The following is a 22,351-nucleotide window of genomic DNA, read 5'->3' as shown; positions in this document are numbered from 1 at the left end:
GTTTATATAGGGGGGGCACGGTGGCTTAGTGATATGCACGTTCGCCTCACACCTCCACTGTTGGGGGTTCTATTCCCACCTCCGCCTGAGACCAGAGAACTTCGGATAAGCGGTAGAAAATGGATGAATGAATGAATGAATGAATAAATGTTTATGTAAGACGTTTGCATTTTTTGTTGTTGTATTTTATTCTGGTCGAGGTTGCTGCGGATCTGGCGATGATCCCAGGAACATGTCATCAGTGGTGGAAATACATCCTGATCAGGACATTAGTCCATCATAGGGCACCATGGACACACATCAAAGCCAATTCAGCATGTTTTGGGAGGAAAATAGAGGACGTACTGTATATATTATTAGTATTCCTTTATTCAATATGCTATCATTCACACAATCTGGCCAAAATGTATGTACCAACTCAAAGAAACATGGGTCCATGTTTTCTGTCACTCTTCTCTGAAGGCTTTCCACTAGATTCTGGAAAATACTTTATAAGATTTGTTTCTTATTCAAATTCAACTACATTATTGAGATCAGGCATGTCAGTTCACCCCAAATGTGTTCATTGGAATTGAGATCAAGCCTATATAATCGTGTGCTTACAACTATACAGCATCCACAGTTTGATGGACGCCCATATATGGGCATCATAACGTAGTTGAATTTGAATAAGAATTTGGAGATCATAAGTTCAAACACTGACAACACCACAAACGATCCATGGGCCGAGAGTCTAGACAGAATACAACAGGGCTAACGGCTATATCATAGCAGAAAGCAGGCTGGTGGGTGGTAACTGGCCCAGACCAAATTAGTGAGTAAATGAGAGAACATTTATTTAAAAAGAGAGAGCGAGAGAGAGAGAGAGATTATTACACATAAAACAAACTGGTGGAAATGGTTTCAAACACTGCCGTTTACACATTTTATCTCTTGTGATGTGCTTTCAGGCTGCTGGGTCACTTGTAAACGATTCATCTCATACTGAAGAATTTATTCAATCTCAGGACAAATGACCATTTCATGAGTTATTCCAGTTTCCAGACATTTCACCTATTCTTCTTTATTAATGTTGCACGCTCATTACCAGTAAAGAATGCCCAATGTCTAAGAAAATCAAATTCTTTGAAAATATTTGGGTCAAAAAGGTTCATCCCAAACCAAGCTGGAGTTTTCCTCATTTTAAGCTCCCCATGGTGCATTTACACGGCCATCAACTTTTCCCCAACATTCAACTTATTTAAGTTAATGCAAATGTACAGGTTCAAATATGTAAGGCACAAAAATATCAACATAAGACTGAGGAGAACGAGAGGTGTAACTCTTTGGCTGAAGATCAGTCTGACAACAGATTAAACTCATAAGCTAAATGTTTCACACTTCACCTCTGGAGCAACACGTATTTACTCTGATTCAGCTTGAAATCACAAATTTGCCTTGATCAGTTTTGCCTCTCACAACCTTATTAGTCAACCAAAAATCCTTCTACTAGGTGAATCGTGACTACGTACACGATACTACTTATATTCAAATCAAGACTTTTATACACCTAATAAAAATGTGACCTTTTCAGACACTCTTATGTAAACATATGTTTCTCACGTCATACTTTATTTATTTTACAGTGACAACAGTCGGATATCCGACATTACCTCCTCATGTAGATTTATTTACTTTTTACATATTTAAAGCATACTGTAATTTTTATTTAATAAAATTAAAAAATAAGAAAAAAAAAACCCTGCCCCAAACACAATCATTCTGTAGTCTCCCTGCCCACACGACAAAGATGAAAGTGAGGATATTCAGTGCACAGTGTTCAACCCTATCTGGATAAATAAACACATTGGTACACAACTGTCAACAAATAGCATGTATACCTGCAACACATGCAAGGTTTGTGTGCATGTCCGTGCGCATCACATTAAAGTTCAATAAAGTTGCCTTACATTTAAAAGGAAGACACACTTTAAACATGTATGCATGTATGCCTTTGTCAGTTTTTTTTGTTGTTATCGAAAGGTTCAGGTTTATACAAAACACAAAAAGAGAGGGGAAAAAGTTACAGATGTTACACAGAACAAGAAGGATTGACAAACAAATAAACTAAGCATCAACTTGCAGAAAGATGACTGTGGACGCTGAATACATTAGACGACTGTGTGCATTTTCAAGTTGGTTTTTTTTTCTTTAGCTCAGGACATCCCTTGAATCCAAATGCTAGTGACAGATTGTGAACATAGTTTAATGGAAGGCGACTAGGATTTTTTTTTTAATGCAGCACTGAGAGCAATATCAGAAACTTGCCACAGGAACAAAAAGTGAGAACATCCCAAAGTTCAATAATAATGTTTCCCTACTAAGTCTGTCCATCTGTCCATGGAATAGAGAAAAATTCTATTACTTCAGTTGATAATCGCATGACATGCGCACGCACGCACGTGCACACACAATACTGGTAGTGTGAATTTGCACAGTCCTTTGCTGCACACCTGGGGAAAGATACGGCAGGTAAACGGGCATGTGCACGTTTATGCGCACAGGAAGTCCCACTGGGAGAGGAAAAGTACAGTGAAGAGGTCCGTTATTCAGTCTCTTTCTACAGCAGGCGTGTTCCTCGAGACCAGTGGCTAACACTTCACGACGGGCGTGAGGATGGAAGGAAGGAGTGAGTTTATGAACTCTCGACAGTCTGTATAGAGGAAGTCATGATGGCGTCGTGTTTTTCTTCACAAAAACACACATACATAGCAGCAGCCTTTTATTGAGCTCCCTCTAAAAGAAAAATCCCCCAATAACAAGCCAAGGAAATGCCAAAAAGTTTGGGAAGCAAAAAAAGGTTTTTCATGCCCCCCGCCCCATACTCCACAGGCCTGCCTTACCTACCAACACGTCACCCATCCGTTTAGTCAGTCAGTAGATCTTTTTTAACGTTGTCATTTTTGCATTTCTTTGCAAGTCCCGTCCCTCAGTCCCCCCTCTGACCCCATTTATGATCAACGGGGGTTCAGGGGATCACCGTTCAGGCTCAGACTCCAGGGCCAGGACCCGCTTGCGTTCACGGCACTGCTTCTTATGGGCCGGCCAATCCCTCTGCTGACACTGTGAGCCACAGTAGCGTGCCACCTGACAACGGCCACAGATGTTGAACTCTCGCAGCTAAGAAAAGAAAATTTAATAAACAATTTAGAATTTTTTATAGAAGTAATTACTAAGAAACAAAATGTTTAATGTTTAATAAATCATGCATATGTGCACAAAAATTAAAACTTTAAGCCATTTTTAAGCTTTACTTGTGACTAAAACAAGGGCCGTTTCTGATGTTTAAAGCATTAATCAGCTGATTTAATAGCTTCAGTATCTGTATGCATTAAGATATTAACGAGTAAATGACTTTGCACAGTAGTATAAAAATACAGCTTTGCATCAGTGTCTTTGTCTTATTCAAGACTGACACTAGTATTCTTTAACACCATATCCGTAGCAAAATATGGAAAAATGTGAGCACAACAAGAAAAGTCGGCTTTACTTTCGTCAAATTCTGCCTTTACCGCAGGCCGACAACAGAATCTACAGACAAGCTAAAGTGCAGAGCCATGCACCACACCACACTTGTTTCAGTAGCTTAATAAACTTGTGGTTTATTAGCCCAAGTTTAATACAACAGTCCGATCCATACAGCCTGCAAAATAGAATTACTCACTCATAGTGAGAAAGTACAGAAATTATGCTAAAAATCTGGTTACTGTCAAAGGTCAGTTCTGTGTTGAAGATTCACCTCACTTTTTGGTGTACAGGTTTTAACACAAGTTGGCATTAAAACATGTTTGTTTTACTCAAGACACGATGACAAAGCATGCTATTTCAAGCTTCTATGCATTTTATTCAAGAAAACAAAAGTCAACTATGAGAGCAAAATAAACAATAAATAAAGCCTTTATGTGCGAGGAAACATGTGCGCCTGATTTACAAAAGGTTACGTATTAAAACAAACATCTGTTGCCTCTGTAGATTTTCAATACCATGACAGAAGCAATTTATTTATTTTTATCCGGTTACCAGAGGCTTATCCAAAAATTTCCATCAGTCTTACCTAGAAAACTGCATATGTTCTAGACGTAATTGTCGGTGTTCTCTTATGAGCATGTTTATGCTTTATGATACAAAAAGTATTTTTTTGTAAAATTTTGTACCACAGTATACAGGAGCAACGTGACAGTACTGACCCTCCTCTCGATGAGTGAGCAAGGGGGATAGTGACACTCGTAGTAAGTGCAGGAACACTCCTCCTCCTCTACCAGTTCTCCGTTGGCGTTGTAGTAACGTGTGCGGCCCAGCTCTAAGTACTGCTCCTCCACCGGATCAGCTGGAACCTGCTGGATAGCCAGCCAGTAGAGTGACTGCTCCCTGTTGAAATATCGATGGTACACCAAGTCTCATGAGCCGACAAGAAGAGAATTATCAAGGAATATATGCGATTAATTTGGCAAATCAATGCTCTGACACAACGCTGTGTATAGTCTACCTTTGTTTGCTAGACAGCTCCTCCGGTTTGGGAGTCCAGCCGACAGGAACAAGGCGCAAATTGTCTAGACGGTTGTCCACCGTAACAGAGTTTATGTGGACGACTTGGAAGCTTGGAGCAATGCCGCCTCTGTGTTTTTCCCTGCTCACACACATTCAAAATTAACACACAAAAACGTAACGTAATTAAGAATAAGCTGGTGTTTATGGGGACCGCTTACCAGAGTAACTCATGCAGAGGTCGACCAGCCCACCGTCCTTTGCTTATATCAAAGGCGTATGCAAAGATCTTTGCTCCGTTGCCATCAGCGTCAACCTCCATGCGTGCCTGAAAATCAGCGAGGGAATTCCATAAAATATAACACAAGACGAAATTACTGTGTAATACAAAATCACTGGCTGAAATACAGTTACAGATTTAAGCACACATCAAGCATTTTGCTTGTGTAAAACAGGTTATAACTCACAGAATTTAGTCACTCCCATATTTGTCTACAACATTATCTACCACATGTTGAATACATGTTCCAATTCACATAAAACGTGCATACGATCATAGATAAGATTATTAAGTTAACATTATTAATTAAAACAGTCAGAGATGAATTTTAAACCCGGCCACCCAATCACTGTCAATGTTCATACCTCAAAGGCATAGTTCTCCACCAGTGGTATATCCTGCTCATCAATGAGGGTGTATTTTGTCTACAAAATAAAAAAAATACACAAATAAAAATCACGTGATTGGCGGCATTCTTTGCCACAAAACACAAATTTTTCCTCTCAACAGCAAACACAATCATCTCAAAGTGGATTCTGGATTCTGATTTTTTTTTTATGATAACTATAGGAATATAAAAACATTCCAACCCATAATAACAATAAATAATAGCTTAAATTACTCATTTCCATAATTATAAACAGACTAACTCTCCTTTCTCTCAACACCTCTCTCATCAAGTATAGCAGTGAAAAGAGTGGTGATATGGTGTATGATAGTTCGACTACCTTACCATTAACCTTTTTTTCAAAATACCCATTAAAATGCATTTCCAGTCGAATTCTCATTAAAAAAAAAAAGTCATCCGTTAACTCAGTGACTCTCATTGGGTTTGCATCCAGCTCTGATAACATTATAAATACAAACCACAGTAAATTTTATGTACATTTAAACAAAAATTCGTTCAAAAAGATTAGGGAATTTGACGGGTTTTCTCTTTACTACAGACTTAATGATAGTGTAAAGAGGCTTTTGTGCAAAGCTTTCGAATTACAGGTTAAATTTTCACCACCTGATTGTTTTGTATGTTTTTAAACAATACATTTGTACCACGGAACAATGATATTAGTAGACATGGTTATCATACTATGGACATTTTAACACCTTTGGTCCTGAAATAATCTTCACAAGAAATCTGACCTCACATTATATTTCTGGTTAACTACAGAACCATGAAGGACTTAAGACGTGGTTATAGTGCACTGACGGAGGAGGGAAGTAAAACAAAACAGATTTTTGTGCTGGCACCCAACTACCTGCCACTGAGCACCTTCACCACAGCAGATGTCTGCACAGAGCTCACATCATCATCAAGGACTCTTCACATCCCAGTCACAAACTGTTTAACCTCCTTCCATCAAGAAGGAGATACAGGAACATACATACGCACCAGAACCAACAGGTTCAGGGACAGCTTTTTTCCATCCACCACCACACTACTGAACTCTACACTGTAGTAGACTTGTTTATTCAGTTTGCACATTTTATTTAATGCCATAACCTTATAACCTTCTACTTGTTGTTCCTTTACAACAGTGTCTGCACATTTTTTCAATGCCACAGCCTTAGAAACATTTACTTGTACTTTTATCAATGTCCAAACATCTCTGCACTGCTATAGCCTTTATATTTATTCACTGTACATATATAATGTTTACATATATACCCGTGTTTGTTTATATATATATATAAATAATATGCTGTAAATGTTTATATATAAAACTTACTGTACACATGTTTACATATATACCCGTGTTTGTGTGTGTGTATGTGTGTATGTGTATATATATCACACACACACACACTACACACTGTACATGTTCTACATATTTATCTGCACTCGTCTATTTACACTTTTACCCTTTACACTTCTGGTACATGACAAACTGCATTTCGTTGCTGTGTACCTGTACTATGTAATGACAATAAATTTATATCTATCTATCGTACACAATAACATGGCCAACTCCACCACCATGACCAGATGTAGACAGAACGAATAAATGTTTATTTCTATGTTAAATTCCCTACTCTTATCTTCAGTCATGAACAAGCCCAGGAGGGAGATGTGTCCCAGGCCCACACCTTGTCTGTGAGCACCGGATGCCCTGTAGGCAGCGGCCTGTGTGGCAGCACACGGTGTGGATGTGATTCTGCTCTTGTAGCTGTACAGATGCTGGGTAAAACAAACAAAACCGGTCCCGCCCAATTAACGCATAACACAAACTCAACACACCGCGTAAGGCTTTAAAACTAACCGACGTCTAAATGCTCGCTTCTCAGTCTAGTAAACAAGATAAATGAGTTAGTGAGCTGGTTAGTTAGTTAGTTAGCTAGTTAGCATGATGGCTAGTGTTGTTCCTCAGAGCCGCCGACATGCCGGTTCGAGTCACGCCGCAAATCATAACGGTTTTGTTTTGTTTTTTTTCCTCCACACAATTTTCTGCATATAAAAAACCCGACTATAAATCTAAATACATTTATATACACACGTATTTCCAACCCGCTTTAAAACGTTACCAAGCGAAACCTATCGTTTGACAACCCACCCGTTTTAGACCTCATCTATTTTGTTAGCATCGTTAGCATCGTGCGCTCGCGCAACACAACGATTCGGAATTTTAAAGGAAACCTAACACACGACTGGCGAAGTGTCGATTTAAATGAATGGATGGATAAATAAATAAAACACACGCGCTGCGCTGTAATAAGTCAGTGTGTTTAGAAAGTGTGAGCTTTTCCCAATACAAAGCTAGCTAATGCTTGTTTGTGACCCTCCCCTCGGCGTCGCACATGGCCGTCCTGAGGCTCACCTTCCCGGCCACACGGCCCAGGCGAACAATCCCGAGCTTGAAATCCGACATTAGACGAGCTGCCCAGCACGGACTGAGACGGAATGAGCGGCCGCGGTGGTTATACAGGTATTAGAGGCTAGCTCGGGCAACCCCTAACCCCGAGTTTCATCCAAGTTTTTCCTTTTTTTCCCTGGATATTAGGGTCAGCCGTTGCCCAACTCTTTCCCCGCGCCGCTACCAAACCACCGCGATGCGAAACGCCGCTGAGTGGCGCTGGAAAAGCTGCCAGCTCTCGGAGCAACGATCAACCAATCAGCGAAGAGGGCTGGCCGCTTTCGTCCAACAGAAACAGTAGATATTTGACAGTGACCGTCGTTGCGCTCGTTTAACTGGAACGTTAAAACGCATAACGTTGGCGTCGAGGTATTTAATCAGAATGACCAATCAGAACACAGAGTTCGACTACAAGGCCCGCCTACCCACTTTTTTACCTCATGCCATTGGACGGTTTTTATTTTTACGCAGGAACTCGTGTCATTTTAGCGCGAAACCGAGAGCATGGGCAGTTAAGTGCTATAAAGTATAGCACAACTCGTGTATAGTCGATTTAATACAAACGATTTGTGGTAAATATGTGTAACATTAACATAATCGAATCAAAACATTGCACTGAAATCCTTGAGGGTTAAAAGGGTTTGATTTATTATTTAGTTTTTCTAAATTTGATGACATGTCAAATGACTTGATTTGAGTTCTTTTCTCCTGACAATATATACACTAGGATAGATCACAGTACAAAAATCCACTATAAATATACACTATACTATAAAACAGGATTAACGCCATCGCTTTTCATGTTGTCTGGTATATTATACATTTATACACAGTGAGTTTGTCTACTGGAGTTTAGTAGCTAATATGGATGTTTTATTCAAGCTTTCTGTTATCGTATGTTTATTTTGTTTAAAACATATATATATGACACTGCAAAATAAAAACTAAGTATAAAATGTCACTTTCCTTTTAAAGAGACTTTTGGAGAGAAAAACATTTAAACAACATTTTCATTTCATTGCAAAATTCCTTTAAATAGAGATGATCAACCAAAACAAGCTGACACTTTTCTTTATAAATTACACAAGATTGCTCAGAGTTAGTTTGATTTGTTGGGCTTTGCATTTTATTAAGTGGCTGCTGGAGGTTAACCTCAGGGTATTTGAGCAAGTCAGTTACCCTGGTAGTGTAAATAGTATTTGTGTAGTTTTAGCTGTTTGGTTACACAAAGTGATTTGTTGAATTTGCATCCTTTATAGTGTAAGGAGTTTAAGTGCCCCATCTATAGCACACCTCCTTCTGTGTGTTTACACGAGTGTGTTATAGTGTTAGATTTTGGACCTCCACTGAGACGATGCCGACTCTGTGAGGATCCTGAGACATCTAGAGGCCTACCAGCTCCAGTTAGACTCTTCTATACTAAAGAGGAGATGCAACTCCATGTGGTCTTTGAGGACAACAATCTCCTCATCAATACAACATTTGTCAGTGTGATTATTTATAATCACACCCTCCGGTGTCACCCATATGAGGATGAGGTTCCCTTTGAGTCTGGTTCCTCTCATGTTTTCGTCCTCTTCCATCTAAGGGGGTTTTTCCTCCCCACAGTCACCTGAATCACCTCAGACTTGCTCATTGGGGATAAATACAAACACACTTAAATATATCTAATATTAATCTTGATTTTTTGTATAATATTAATCTTTATATTATTCTTTATATTAACCTTTTGTTTTATGTTCTGTAAAGCTGCTTTGAGGCAATATCAATTGTTAAAAACACAGTACAAATAAGTTTGAATTGAAAGTGTTGTGGTAGTTTAGGTGGTATGATTGTCTCTGTGTCTTCGTGGCAGGCTTCAGAGTGATTTGGTAGTGTTATATGGCTCGTTGCATTTGGTTTGCTTTTTTTTTTGTTTTAGTCTTTTGTGATTTTTCCATATTGTCCTTTATCTTGTCCTAATCTGCTCAGTGTGTATATTGTTTCAGGTATGGTTTTTTGCCATGTGGTTTTTTTTTTTGAACAGTCAACCTCATTTCCCTGCAATCTTAAATGATTTGAGATTAATTATTTAGTATTTCCATTGAGAAAAGTCCAAAGGTGATGTACGTCATATTCTCAATTTATTTCTGCAGCCCTTAATAACTGCATATAATTTGATAATTATTTAATAGCTAATGTCTAATAATATGCTTGTATTCGTGAAGAAAATTGTTGGTGGTGTTGCATGCAGTAGACTAATCTGTGCACTAGGGGGCACTCAAGCTCCAAACACTCTACACGATATGCCTTATGTAATAACATGGTCAGGGGAACAGAGGCACAAATACTGTAAGTTGGTATTGCGTTTGACACATACATTAGATAACTGAGGGAAAACAAAACCATACAGATCACAGGACAACACAGAAAAGTCACTCTGCAGTGACTCATTAGTGACACTAGGGCCACTAGTGGCTACTTTATATAAATCACAATAAAACCTTGATATATGCAGAACAGGGGGTACATCATGACCATGACATTAAATAGTAATAAATAATTTTATTAAGCCACATAATTTTTTTAACTACCCTATCTATTGTAAATGTAATATAGATCTGTATTTAAATAGGTAGCCTGTATCTGAAACATTAGTTTCTATTGAAAACATTCTCAGACAAGACTCATCTTATCTTATCTTATCTTATCTTATCTTATCTTATCTTATCTTATCTTATCTTATCTTAGACGGCATTTCTTGCTAGTTGTTATGCTATGACTTAAAGTTAGAGTTAAAGTCCCAGTTAATTTGTAGTTACCTAACCATGTGGTTATTAGACCATGAAAGAAAGTTAGAGGAATATTAACAGAAGGTTAGTCTGTAGTACACCTCATGTTATGAGACAATTAAAGAATGTTATGGGAACGTTCCTGGAAGGTTATTTTCTAGTTCCCAGAGAATTTTGGGAACAAACCTGAGTGTGTTACCTGTCCCAATAACCTCATGAAATAGCTCCCAAAAATAAGGAAAAGGGACACAAATAGTTATAATAAACAAATCTTACTTAACAGTAAATTTAACAGTTTGGAAAATATTTGCCAATATGGTAAGTTTTTAACTCATATGTCAAGCTTTCTTTGGCTTCCTGGGGGAGTTCGGACTGGTAGTAAGGAGGATAATGTTATACAATTAGCCATTGTACTCCCATTCCAGATTGGAAGTAGGATAGGGATCAGGTTTATGAATCGTTTCAGGACCTGATTAACTGGACCCTGCTGAGACATCGAGAGTCATTGTCTTCATTGTCATAGTCATCGTGCGTAAATCTCTCTCTCTCTCTCTCTCTCTCTCTCTCTCTCTCTCTCTCTCTCTCTCTCTCTCTCTCTCTCTCTCTCTCTCTCTCTCTACGAAACAAACTGTTGCCACGACTGCTCGGAAAACTGGCTGTGCGACTCAGCGCAGTACTTCCGCGTTATACACCTGCACCAGGTAAAGGCTCGGCCGCACACCTGGATGCACCTGCAGAGCGCAGAGCGCAGCACCTGCGTCGACCGTTTCCAACCCGAATAAACCTCAGGATTTATTTTACCAACTTTATTTTTTTTTGTATTGAAAAAGTGGCTTATTTTTTGGCTTGGAAAGCAAAGCGCAGTCATGAGTGAGGATTACGGGATTTGTGAACTGGCCGTGGTGTCGTTACGGGACAACGAAAACGAACCAGATTATGGAATTCAGCTCAGTCATGAAGGACACATAAACACCACGGACATGCGCTTTAAACAACCTGAAGACTCCCGTATAGCCATTTTCGAAAGCAAATTTGGTTACAATAATGGCACGACGAATGTCGGGTCTTCTACAGGTGCGTCTGGTACCGGTGGTGACGTGAAGGTGTGCGCTGCGCACGGGGTAGACGTGGACCGGTACTGTAGGACGGAAGGAAGAGCGATTTGCGAGAAGTGCGTTAGCCAAGGACCTTGTCAAAATCACACAGTCATACATCTGCATTTAAGAGCGACGGCTGTAAGGGTGAGTCATGCAACACTTAAAGCATAAAGTACCATTGGAACCTTTTTGGAAAGTCCAGGAAACAATGTATTTGATATTTCAGGGAAATTCTATGTATTCATGTTTAAATAGTTTAGTTTATACATGAATACATAGAATTTCCCTGAAATATCAAATACAGTGTTTCCTGAACTTTCCAAAAAAGGTTCCAAAGGTACAAAATAGTTCAAGAGAAAGACAATGCGTACAATTTTTTACACTTTTAAAAAGAATTACAATTCGCCACTTTGTGTAGAAATTTTGTAAAGATACTACAGAGACACACTGCACTGAGAAAAGAAAATAGTCCATAAGTGTGGATGGACATTGTGAATAAAAGAGTTCAATCACAAATTTCTGTTATGTTTATGCTGTAAGACAGCTGACAAGGAACATTAAGCAGAGTTTGATGCTGTGTCATTATAAACTGGGAATGTTCGGGGTAACATTCTTTCATGGTCTCAATACAGGATTCAGTTTACCAGATTAGCAGCACAAGCTTATCCAATATGACAGTGTTCCCAGAACATGAGAACCAAATACTTACATCAGGGAAACTTTCGGTAATAGTAACATTGAATGTACACACTTTTAGCCTAGATATTGTATAGCTTATATCTTTGATTGTCTTTTAATTTCCTTTCAAGCTCTTGTTGACATTCGTACAGCACGTGTTCGGTATGTTGATAAAGGAAACCTCACCCTGAGACAGATTGGGTATATTATTCTAGTTTCATTATTCTAGTGAAGAGTTAGTTAATACAATGTCAAATTCATAAGAAATCCAGTGTAGAAATAGTAGAGACTGAAAATCACTGAGTTCCAGCAGAAATGCGTGTATTAGCATTAACATTGAAGTTTAAGGGATTAAAGCACTGCTGCATTATTTATATATATATATATATATATATATATATATATATATATATATATATATATATATATATATATATATGCATGCAGAAATTAATTCCCATTTGTGCTACTCAAAAAGTTAAATAGGAAGCCGTCACCCAAGTGAAAATTGTTTACTATGCAAGTGGGTCAAGATTAATTTTTCCTTAAATACCATTTTCTATAAAAAAAAGTGACCCGGGACAGCCGTCTTCATCATTTAAGTTAACCTGTCCAAACCTAGGCTTATTTTTATGCCTCTTGCTTAAAAATGCTCAAATTAAACTGAGTATATCTCAAAAACTACAAGGTGTATCTGAAAAATTCTGGTACTTAAAATAAGTATATATGTTGCATCTTCTCTTACTGTGACTCTTACTAAGTCACAGTAAGAGAAGATGCAACACGGCAAAAATAAAAACTCAATAACTGGCCAATTAAAAAGTGGGGGCTTTTTTTTGGGTCACTGATTGTTCATATACCATTGGAGAACTACTGCAGAATCTGGTTGTGTTTGTAACGTGTAATGGCTGATTGCGAGTGTCAGTTTTGTTGCGTGCTCAATGTTTACATTTTTAACATTTTCTTCTTATAGCCTTGGCCTTTTAGTCTTATAGCGGAGCTTCTTCCCTTACTTCTACTATGCTGCATGTGTAGATACATTCAGGCTTTGTATGCTTAAGAAAGGATTTATAATTTCAGTCCAGGCTCACCCCTAGCTAGGGTGGAAGGCGTTAAAGCATAGTTTGTCGTGTTTTTTCAGTGAAATGCACCCAATTTTAACACCAATATCTAACTTACATTGCACTTGTGATCTCTTTCAGAATCAGCTGGTGGATGTCTGTGAGACAATGCAACTGCAAGCCCTGCAGATAGAGCGCTTCATAAACAACACGCTGTCTGCAAAAGAGAAGGCCTTACAGGTAATACACATGCTTACATAGATATATAGTAACATACTGTATATTAGCGCATGATAACAATCCTTGTCTGAAGGATATTGTTGCTTAACTTATATTAAAAAAAAGTATTTATTCAGCTAATCACCACCCTATGGGTCACTTGATAAGCTGTAATTGTTTTTCCAAATCCTACCACTGACCAGCTAACTCTTCGCTGTCACATGACAGTACAAACATACACTTAATCTGAGAAATATGAATCCATCAAACATGATCTTTTTTTATCTTACACCCATGCTGCATCACACGGTACAATCAAAGTGTTATCTGCCCTCTCCAGCATATACAAACTCACAGATTAGTGTCATTGTGATTGACAGTGAAGAGAGAGTATCCTTCATTCCCATCAAGATAACATTCCTAATTTTTCTTTGTCTCTATAAGCAGCCTCAAACTCATTATTCCCAGACAATGCTTTTCTATTGTAACTCTATGAAATCAAAGTTATTTTTATTTGTAGTACTTGTCATTATCCAGTTTACATTTTCATTTCAACTTTCCTTCTGTAAGAAACTTCTTGAACTATGTTGAGCTCCCGTATCACTATAGTGTTTCCCCCTACCAGAGGAGAAGTGTGTACACAATACACAAAGATCTCTCTACTCAATGGACCATTAAATTCTGATGCATCATTGCATTGTAAACAATACACTCTCAGAAATAAATGCTCCACCCTTAAGGGCTTGTCCTTAAGGAGAAATCTTAAGGTTATACTGTATGTAGAGCCTATAAGTCGAGGCACATTTTTCCCCTAAGATTTTACAGAATATTTGTGTTACTGGAATTAATTTTAATGTTATCTTAGTGTTATCTTGTATGCTTATATACAGTGTGTAGTTCCTACAGCTGATTGCAAAGGTCTGCATACATGCAACGTGAGAAAATAAGTACTTTATGTACTTAAATGGACATTAATAACAGTTTAAGTACACAAAATTTCAATTTTGTTCTATTTTGTTTCAATAGAATTTCAAGATACATTCTAACAAAACGTTGCTTCTCTGGGACCATGGTGCAACACAAGACTAAATAAAATGCAAATACACAACATTGTACAGGACAATAAATAGTCAGAACATTGGCTGTAAACTGAAAATTATTGGTAGGATAGCAGCAATGGGCAAATAAATAAATAAATAAATAGATAGATAGATAGATAGATAGATAGATAGATAGATAGATAGATAGATAGATAGATAGATAGATAGATAGATAGATAGATAGATAGATAAATAAATTTATATTGAAATGTAATCTGACAGACAAAAATGACCTTATATAGAATTTGAGAAGTGAGACAACAAATATTGGTTAAAAAATATGTATAAAACCTAACACAGTAAAATGAAAACATGACATTGCACTTCCTGGTTTCTTTGTATCGCAACAAGCCAATTTTCTTCTCATTTGACTGACAGAAAAGGAAAAGGCTGGCAAGGGAACAACAATTTAAGCTGATATAATTAAAGGATATCAGGAACTACCTTTTTCAGCAGACATGTCATAACAATGCATGTACAGTAACTGATAAAATGTGTGATATGTTGCTGTGATATAAGAGGAATAAAACACTTTATGGGGTTAGAACAATGTTGCATGCAGCAAGTTGCCATTCACTGTACAGTGAAGTAGGTATAAATATGACAGTAGGTATAAATATTTCTGGTTGCCATAGATATAATGTATCTGTGGGAGGCACAAATATAATTGCCCCTAAAATGAAACATCTTGGAGGGTGATTTGGCCAGTGTGTATATACAGTAGTATGCTAGGGGAACCTTCTATAACAGTGTATAATACTCTGTTGTTGTGTAGACAGAGGCGAGTAGTTCCCGTGAGCGAGTCGTGGCCCAGGTGAATGTCGTACGTGAAGCTCTAGATGAGGAGGAGCAGCGTCTGCTGGAGGCTGTGCAGAGAGAGGAAGAGCGAATAGAGCAGTGCCTCCTCACACAGCGGGCACACTGGTCAAAGGCGCTCAACACCCTCACACATGCCCGCACAAGCCTGGTGCACATGCTCACAAACTCGACAGACATCATGCTTGTGGTGAGTATGCAAGTGAGGGGAAGTTAATATGTGTGTTTGTTTACGGAATCATTTTTCCACTAAAACACTCACAGTGCCATGACGAATAATTCAATTTTATTCATTTGCCAGCCACATAACAACAATGTTGTAATTATTGTGCTAGCTGTTGTTAGCTAACATTGTTGTTAGCTAATGCAACATTAGCTAGTCATTATGAAATCTAAGATCATTTGAACTTGGAGGAAGAATTGTGAAGGAAACAGTTTGTATCCTACCCTCAGTGAGTCAAACATAAATATAAACAGTCTAAATTTACAAAATGTTAGCTAGCATGCACCAAAGGTAGTTAAGTTAGCTTCCTAAGACACTGTCACATGAGGAACTCCTAAAGTAAACTGTTTTAAAGGCCAAAACTAATAATGTAAGTATTATTAAACACCTGCATGTGTATTTGTGTGAATAAACAAGAACTGCAAAGTAAAGATAGTTGAAGAAGTTAGATCATTATACAATTATTCATAGTGGTGTCTTGTCACATGATTTAAGTCTGATGCCTATTTTTGGGAGTGATGTTAACTATTGAGCGATTTTTTCAGACTTGATCAAAATAAGTCCATATCTTAGAGAAAGAGGAAATGAATGTTCTTCAATAGAAAGCATGCTAATGCTGTAAGCGGTCACCTGGATAGACCAGCTCTGGTTGTAACCAAGCTTGTGTTGGCCTGACCATTGTCTTTCTGATTCTGTCTTTGCAGAACAAGAACTCCGAAATATCAGACAGGTAATTTTTCTGACTTACATCTAAGCCAACACAAATGGTGTCTGAGAGGCGGTGTTGAAATTGTGTGTCTGTGTGCTTGGGACAGGATCGAGGAGGCAGAAGGCGTTGGGCTGCCCAAAGACTCGGAGCACCTGAATATGAACAGGGACTGCAGTGATAGTAAACTCATGCTGGGCATGTGGGCTAGCGCGCTGCTGCTAGGAACGACCGGTGAGTCCACACCACATCTCATCACATAAAACTTTATTTATAGTACCCATAGTACCCATATCTGAGATCTTCAGAGAATTTGAATTATAAAGACTGCACCTATACATAAACCAAATCAATTTTAAGTACATATATAATTACGACTCCCAGGGAACTACTGCTACACCTGATGCATGATCATCCAATTAGCTGTTTGAGCTCTAAACCTTACCAATAGGTGGAGCCTTTTAGTTACCAAATTATATAATACAGAGATTTGTTATTCTCTTGTATGTTGCATGATAAGGCAGGAAGCATCTGGGATAACAAAAACCATTTAAACAAATTGGAACAATATGGTTTATTAAATGTAAATGTGCACTCACTTATCAATCCGAAAGTTTCTGGGATGTTTAATGACTTCTTCTAACCTCAAATGGCCAACCAGGAGCAACCCTGCATCCAGAATATGTAATATGATCTGATAACTATGTGATTTAAAAGGGACTTGGTGGCTTAATGGTTAGCATGTTTGCCTCCCACCACTGGGGATGAAGGGGTTCGTTTCCCACCCGGCGTGTGTTGAGTTTGCAGGTTCTTCCATTCCAAAGAATTGTTTAGACTGGCATCTGCATCAAGTGCTTGATACTTGTTCAATCTACAATGCATAATAAAGTGCCTCTTGAATGTAAATAGCCGATCCACCCTCTACGTCTTCATCATTTTTTGTTTTCAGGTCCTTGCTGCAACCTAGCCTGTTTAGCCTGTTTATTACAGGTTCAACTGCCTCTGCAGTTTGTATTTCATCACATAAGAAAAGCTGGCATAAATGGGCTAGCAGGGCTAACGTCACTCTTTCTTTCAAAGTTAAAAATAAAAATGCAGTATAATGTCACATTTTATCAATAATAATCATAATAAGATTCTACAGATTCAGGTGTGAATTAGCGAGGTTTGGGCTGAATTCTTTCTTGTCCAGACTGTAGGTTCATGAGAGTAAAACAGCCCTAGATTTAATCTATTTGAGTCCATGTCACTAAAATCCATATCAGGTTAGTAGCAGATGAGTGTTAAATAAAGCCATGGGTGTAATGAATATAAATGAGTTGGATTAATTACTCTATCCTACAATAAATAACAGGCTTGAGTGCAGCCCCTTGTAGAAAATACTGTCTCAACTATGGAGAGAATGGTTACAGAACTGCCCAAAGTCTTTCGGCTCACTGGAATGTTTTGCACGTGTGTGTGTTTTTGTTTGATTACATTCAGTGTAAAACGTGGACTAGAAACTGTTGTGTGAAATGTGATGACTCATTCTGATGATTAATGTAACCTGTATCTTCATTATTTTATGACTTGAGCTGCTTGGCTGATTGGAATATTGCATGGGTGAGCAGAACGTACATGTGTGTGCACTCATTCATGCGTATAATTTCCTCCCACTCCAGCTGCAGCTCGGATGTACTTTGATGAGCGCACCGTCAGCCATCTCCTTCTACTATCCTCTGACCGGCTCACCCTCACTTACCGGCCGAAGAAGCAGAAGAAGCCTATTCTATATGACCCAGCTCGTTTTGACCACTGGCCCAATGCCCTCTGCCTCGACCCCATCAGTTCGGGCACGCACACCTGGGTGATGTACGTGGGTGACAGCGCCGCCTTTAAAGTGGGCATCTGCTACCGCAGCATGGAACGTAAAGGCTCGAGCAACGAATCTCGTCTAGGTTTCAATGCCAAATCCTGGGTGCTCTCACACTACGAAGGAAACTTTTCATACTGCCACAACGGGCGGGTTGTCAACGTGGTCGTAGTGAAGAGTCCCACAAAAGTGGGTATGCTGCTGGACTGGAACACACAAACACTGCTGTTCTATGATCCAGACTCAAAGTGTGTGTTGCACGCTGTAAGGGAAACTTTTACTGAGCCACTGCTGCCTGCTTGCGCTGTGGCTGATCAAAGCATATCGATTGTGCACTGCTAATATCTATCATCGTGTTCACCGAGTCTTGTCAGAAATGAAGGGTAAATTTAACAGGATCGAATGCATTGCCTGTTCGTCCTGTCTCCACAGTCTCGATCTGCAGTGCAGGTGTGGCTGCTGGTATTTAAATATATTTAAGGGATGAGATTTGAACATGGCAGTGAATATGTAGCTTTAGTACATAGAAACAGAAATATATCCAAAAGAACCTTGAATGGCTGGGAATAAGGGCGAAAGGAGGAGTTGGTATAACTTTTGAAGGTATAAAAATATCTGCAAAATCTCATGTTCTAATTGAGTATGAAGTGGATCGGTACCATTGTAATATTTCAGATGAAATATTTAGGCTATTTTTTGGATGCATTTCTTTTGATGAATTGTCTGTATTGTTACAGATTTATATAAATGGTCGTTCTTAGTCACGATAATAATGTAAATATAAAAACTTACAAAACTGTATGAGTTTTGGGGAAAAGTGAACTGAAATGAAGTGATCTGACATCTGTGCATGATGTAGTTTACTTGATTGATTTGGAAAAGTGTACAATGAAAGTGTCATTTTTTTCTATTTATTACCGTATTTGAATATAGACATAATGATTGTAGTCTTCTGTGTTTTGTTTAACAAGATTAAATTAAATTGATTGTTATTCTTAGTTCCTGAGTTTCATAATGGTATTTGTACATTTTTCAGATAGGATACAGTATATATATATATATATATAGATAGATAGATAGATAGATAGATAGATAGATAGATAGATAGATAGATAGATAGATAGATAGATAGATAGATAGATATGTTTTTATTGCATTAACATTGCACATTATTACAAGGAAAGATTTACTAAGAAAACATTACATTCATTTTTTTATTCAAAAATATCTGGCAAACATTTTAGGTACGAATAATTCTAACTTTACAATAAGGTAATAAAAGCTGATTGTGTAGTAAAATTAAGTATGCGGTATTTTCCATTCGTGCGTCTCGTGGTTGTTGTCATCAACTTCCAGCAGAATTAAGAGATCATTCTTTAAAATAAATAAATAAATAAATAAATAAATAAATAAATAAATAAATAAATAACCAACCAAACAAACAAATAGATAAATATATATTGTTGCTGGAATTTCAGGAATGCCATCATGATGTTTAAAATGCTCATAAATTAGTGTCAGGATTGTATCACAGAGTAATTTTGTGTAGAAGTATTGTTTCATATGTTCATTTTGTCCTATTTGTCCTATTTGTTCTGGTGGTTTTTTCATCTGCTGCTTAGGGACAGAAGATGAAAATGAGTCAATTTGCTAAATCCCACAACTCGTTAATCCTGATGTCGATGAATGTGTCATATCTGTGTTAAATAAAGGAATTAATAAAGTCAAATGGAAGCTAACATCAGCCCATCTCATTTCCTCGCCTATTTGACTCACCAGTTTGTTTTAACTGTCACGGATCCACCTTTCTGTAGCTTTTGTTTACTAGACTGTGCTGGGTGTGTGAGCAGGTTACACATTCCTGCACTTACTTCAACTGATTTTGAACGTGCTCATATTATGACCGTTTCATATTTTCCAATAAGCCTGTTAATACTTGTAAAATCTTACATTACATACATTTTATTTTGACAGAATGATGATCATTTGATTTATTCTCCTAAATCGTTGCTGTCATCTAGCAAATAGTACAAAGATTTTAATGAGATTACATGTCATTACACAGATGCGTACATACAGCTCTAATATTATTGGCACCCTTTGTGAAACTGGGAAAAATACGATTGTAGTGTATAAATAACAATACAAATACTAATCCAATCAAGCGACTGAAAAAAATATATAGGTTTACTATAACACATAGAAAATGTATCTACAATAACCTATATTATCTCAAAATATATAGGTGGATAAATTATTGGCACCTCTAAAATGTATTTAAAATAAATGCAGATTTTCATCCATGAATAATAATTTTTAAAATCACTCTGCAGTCTCCAATAGCTCGGTTGTTTCTTTTGGTTATTTCCTGATTCCTGGTGTATAAACTTGAGATTGCACACATTTGAAATCCCCCTTTTTTCTTCAAATGAACAGGCAACCTGCACAAGATGGACATACAAAAACATTTGAAGAAAAAATAATAATAATAACAAGATGACGAATCATGGCACTTTAAAGGGGTGAAGATGTTTCATGAATTTTGTGCAATTTAGTTCATTCTTTGATGCACACCATCAGTCAAAAATTAAAAATACTCGATTCATTCACACTAATAAACACCTCTGTCTCTTGTAGGCTGATAAACTCTAGTGCACAGTGCAAATCTGAAGCTTTGACCAAGAAATACATCATTCCCACCTCACTATCAGTTTTCCCGGGATAGAATCGTTTTATAAGCATCCCTGATCAAGATGAAGTGTCTACTGAAGAGGAAGAATGGGATTTATGGGGTTGAAGGAGGTTTTTCCCCCAAACAACAGTATCCCTGCTTCATTACTCTCCATGCATTATTTACATCAGTCCAGTAGAGGGAGCCAGAGCACAAACTTTTTTGACTCTCTTAGAGACATTCTTTTCTGTTTTTCATAAACTAATATACACACAGCATTGTACTCCTTCATATTCCGGTATATATTGGAGACAGAAAGATGTCCAAAAACAAATACAAAAGCTGGGAATAATACCTTATTTACATGAAAATTTGGGGGAAATATATTTTCAGTCGAGATGAGCAACGACCATTAACTGGTACTTTACAGGTTTTTCCATTTTATCAAAATGAAACACTTTTTTTTACAAGGGGATTTAAGGGAAATACACGTCAGGTGAGTGATTTTAGAAATAGTATGGTTTTAACTTCAAACAACCATTAAAAAAAACAAACAAAATGCAAATCAGAAAGTCTTTGGAATTAAAAAAAATATATTATTATTATTATTATTATTATTATTATTATTATTATTATTACTCTTTATTGCTGACTAATAATTTCTGTTACAGCAGAAAGGGTTCCTAACACTATAGAAATACTAATCTCTATAGTGTCATTTTCTTATAGATTACTTTATTCTAAATAGCGTTTTTTCTGCCATTCTACTAGGAACAGAATCAACTCACAGTGCAAATGATATCTCAGTAGCATTTAAGAGTCGAACAAAAATATTCAAGTAAATGAATCTGATATTTTTTTTCAAGATAAACACACATATTATTCCTAGAAATCGACTTTTGAACATTATGAATTGTGATCATTTAATATTGCAGTGTTTACACCGAATTTGTTTCATGCGATCTTGTGCACGCATGCGCGGTAAAGACCACATGTGCACGCATGCGCGGTAAAGACTTTGATACTTTCAGCCTCCTTATGGGAAAGAGGTAATGTTTTATTACCGCGCATGCGTGCACATGTGGTCTTGTGCACGCATGCGCGGTAAAGACTTTTATACTTTCAGCCTTTCCCATAAGGAGGCGCCACAGTGAACCATCTGTTTCAGCCTAACTCTATTCTCCTCATCTTACTCATGTCCTCTTTTAACACATACGTATCTCTTCTATTTCGTTCCTCTTAACCTCTTATCTGGCAGCTCCATCTCCAGCATCCTTCTACCAATATAAACATCTCCTTCCTCTGTACATGTCCAAACCATCTAAATCTAGTCTCTCTGGCCTTGTTCTCAAAACAGCCAACCTCAGCTGTCCCTCTGATGTGCTGGTTCTTAATCCTGTCCATCCTCATCACTCCTAAAGAGAACCTCAACATCCTCGTCTCTGCTACCTCCATCTCTGCCTCATATCTTTTCCTCACTGCTACAGCCTCTAACCCTTACAGC

At 37.7% G+C, this 22,351-nt stretch overlaps 2 protein-coding genes across 4 annotated transcripts; one reads left to right on the top strand and one right to left on the bottom strand.

The window, feature by feature from the left end:
• Window positions 1-1,579: 1,579 nt before the first annotated feature.
• Window positions 1,580-7,993, bottom strand: zmynd19 (zinc finger, MYND-type containing 19). 3 transcript variants are annotated; one of them, XM_047809577.1, is made up of 7 exons: window positions 7,618-7,993; window positions 6,836-6,980; window positions 5,170-5,229; window positions 4,746-4,852; window positions 4,526-4,666; window positions 4,227-4,407; window positions 1,580-3,159 (listed from the first exon to the last, which is right to left on the bottom strand). In XM_047809577.1, the coding sequence occupies exons 4-7, from the start codon at window positions 4,844-4,846 to the stop codon at window positions 3,016-3,018; spliced, it is 567 nt and encodes a 188-aa protein (XP_047665533.1). In that variant the 5' UTR covers window positions 4,847-4,852; window positions 5,170-5,229; window positions 6,836-6,980; window positions 7,618-7,993; the 3' UTR covers window positions 1,580-3,015. The 3 variants fall into 3 exon arrangements, with proteins under 3 accessions (XP_047665533.1, XP_047665532.1, XP_027000562.1); XM_047809576.1 differs by having other exon boundaries at window positions 6,890-6,980; XM_027144761.2 differs by lacking the exon at window positions 6,836-6,980.
• A 2,774-nt stretch (window positions 7,994-10,767) lies between these two features.
• Window positions 10,768-19,917, top strand: bspry (B-box and SPRY domain containing). Its single transcript, XM_027143492.2, has 6 exons — window positions 10,768-11,665; window positions 13,402-13,500; window positions 15,355-15,585; window positions 16,323-16,348; window positions 16,434-16,558; window positions 17,986-19,917. Exons 1-6 carry the CDS (start codon window positions 11,291-11,293, stop codon window positions 18,516-18,518), a joined length of 1,389 nt encoding a protein of 462 aa, XP_026999293.2. The 5' UTR covers window positions 10,768-11,290; the 3' UTR covers window positions 18,519-19,917.
• The last annotated feature ends 2,434 nt before the right edge of the window (window positions 19,918-22,351 follow it).

The sequence above is a fragment of the Tachysurus fulvidraco genome, chromosome 26 (genome assembly GCF_022655615.1).
Source record: "Tachysurus fulvidraco isolate hzauxx_2018 chromosome 26, HZAU_PFXX_2.0, whole genome shotgun sequence".
Lineage (NCBI taxonomy): Eukaryota > Metazoa > Chordata > Actinopteri > Siluriformes > Bagridae > Tachysurus > Tachysurus fulvidraco.
Note: the sequence above shows the minus strand (reverse complement) of the source record. Positions and strands in the feature narration are given on the sequence as shown.

Coding starts and splice junctions, on each gene's coding strand:
- bspry (XM_027143492.2), top strand. CDS start 11,291: ATGAGTGAGGATTACGGGATTTGTGAACTGGCCGTGGTGTCGTTACGG. Junction 11,666..13,401: donor TAAGAGCGACGGCTGTAAGG/GTGAGTCATGCA, acceptor GATCTCTTTCAG/AATCAGCTGGTGGATGTCTG. Junction 16,349..16,433: donor AACTCCGAAATATCAGACAG/GTAATTTTTCTG, acceptor TGCTTGGGACAG/GATCGAGGAGGCAGAAGGCG.
- zmynd19 (XM_027144761.2), bottom strand. CDS start 7,668: ATGTCGGATTTCAAGCTCGGGATTGTTCGCCTGGGCCGTGTGGCCGGG. Junction 4,667..4,745: donor CCTCTGCATGAGTTACTCTG/GTAAGCGGTCCC, acceptor GTGTGTGAGCAG/GGAAAAACACAGAGGCGGCA. Junction 3,160..4,226: donor GCTCACTCATCGAGAGGAGG/GTCAGTACTGTC, acceptor TTCTTTTCTTAG/CTGCGAGAGTTCAACATCTG.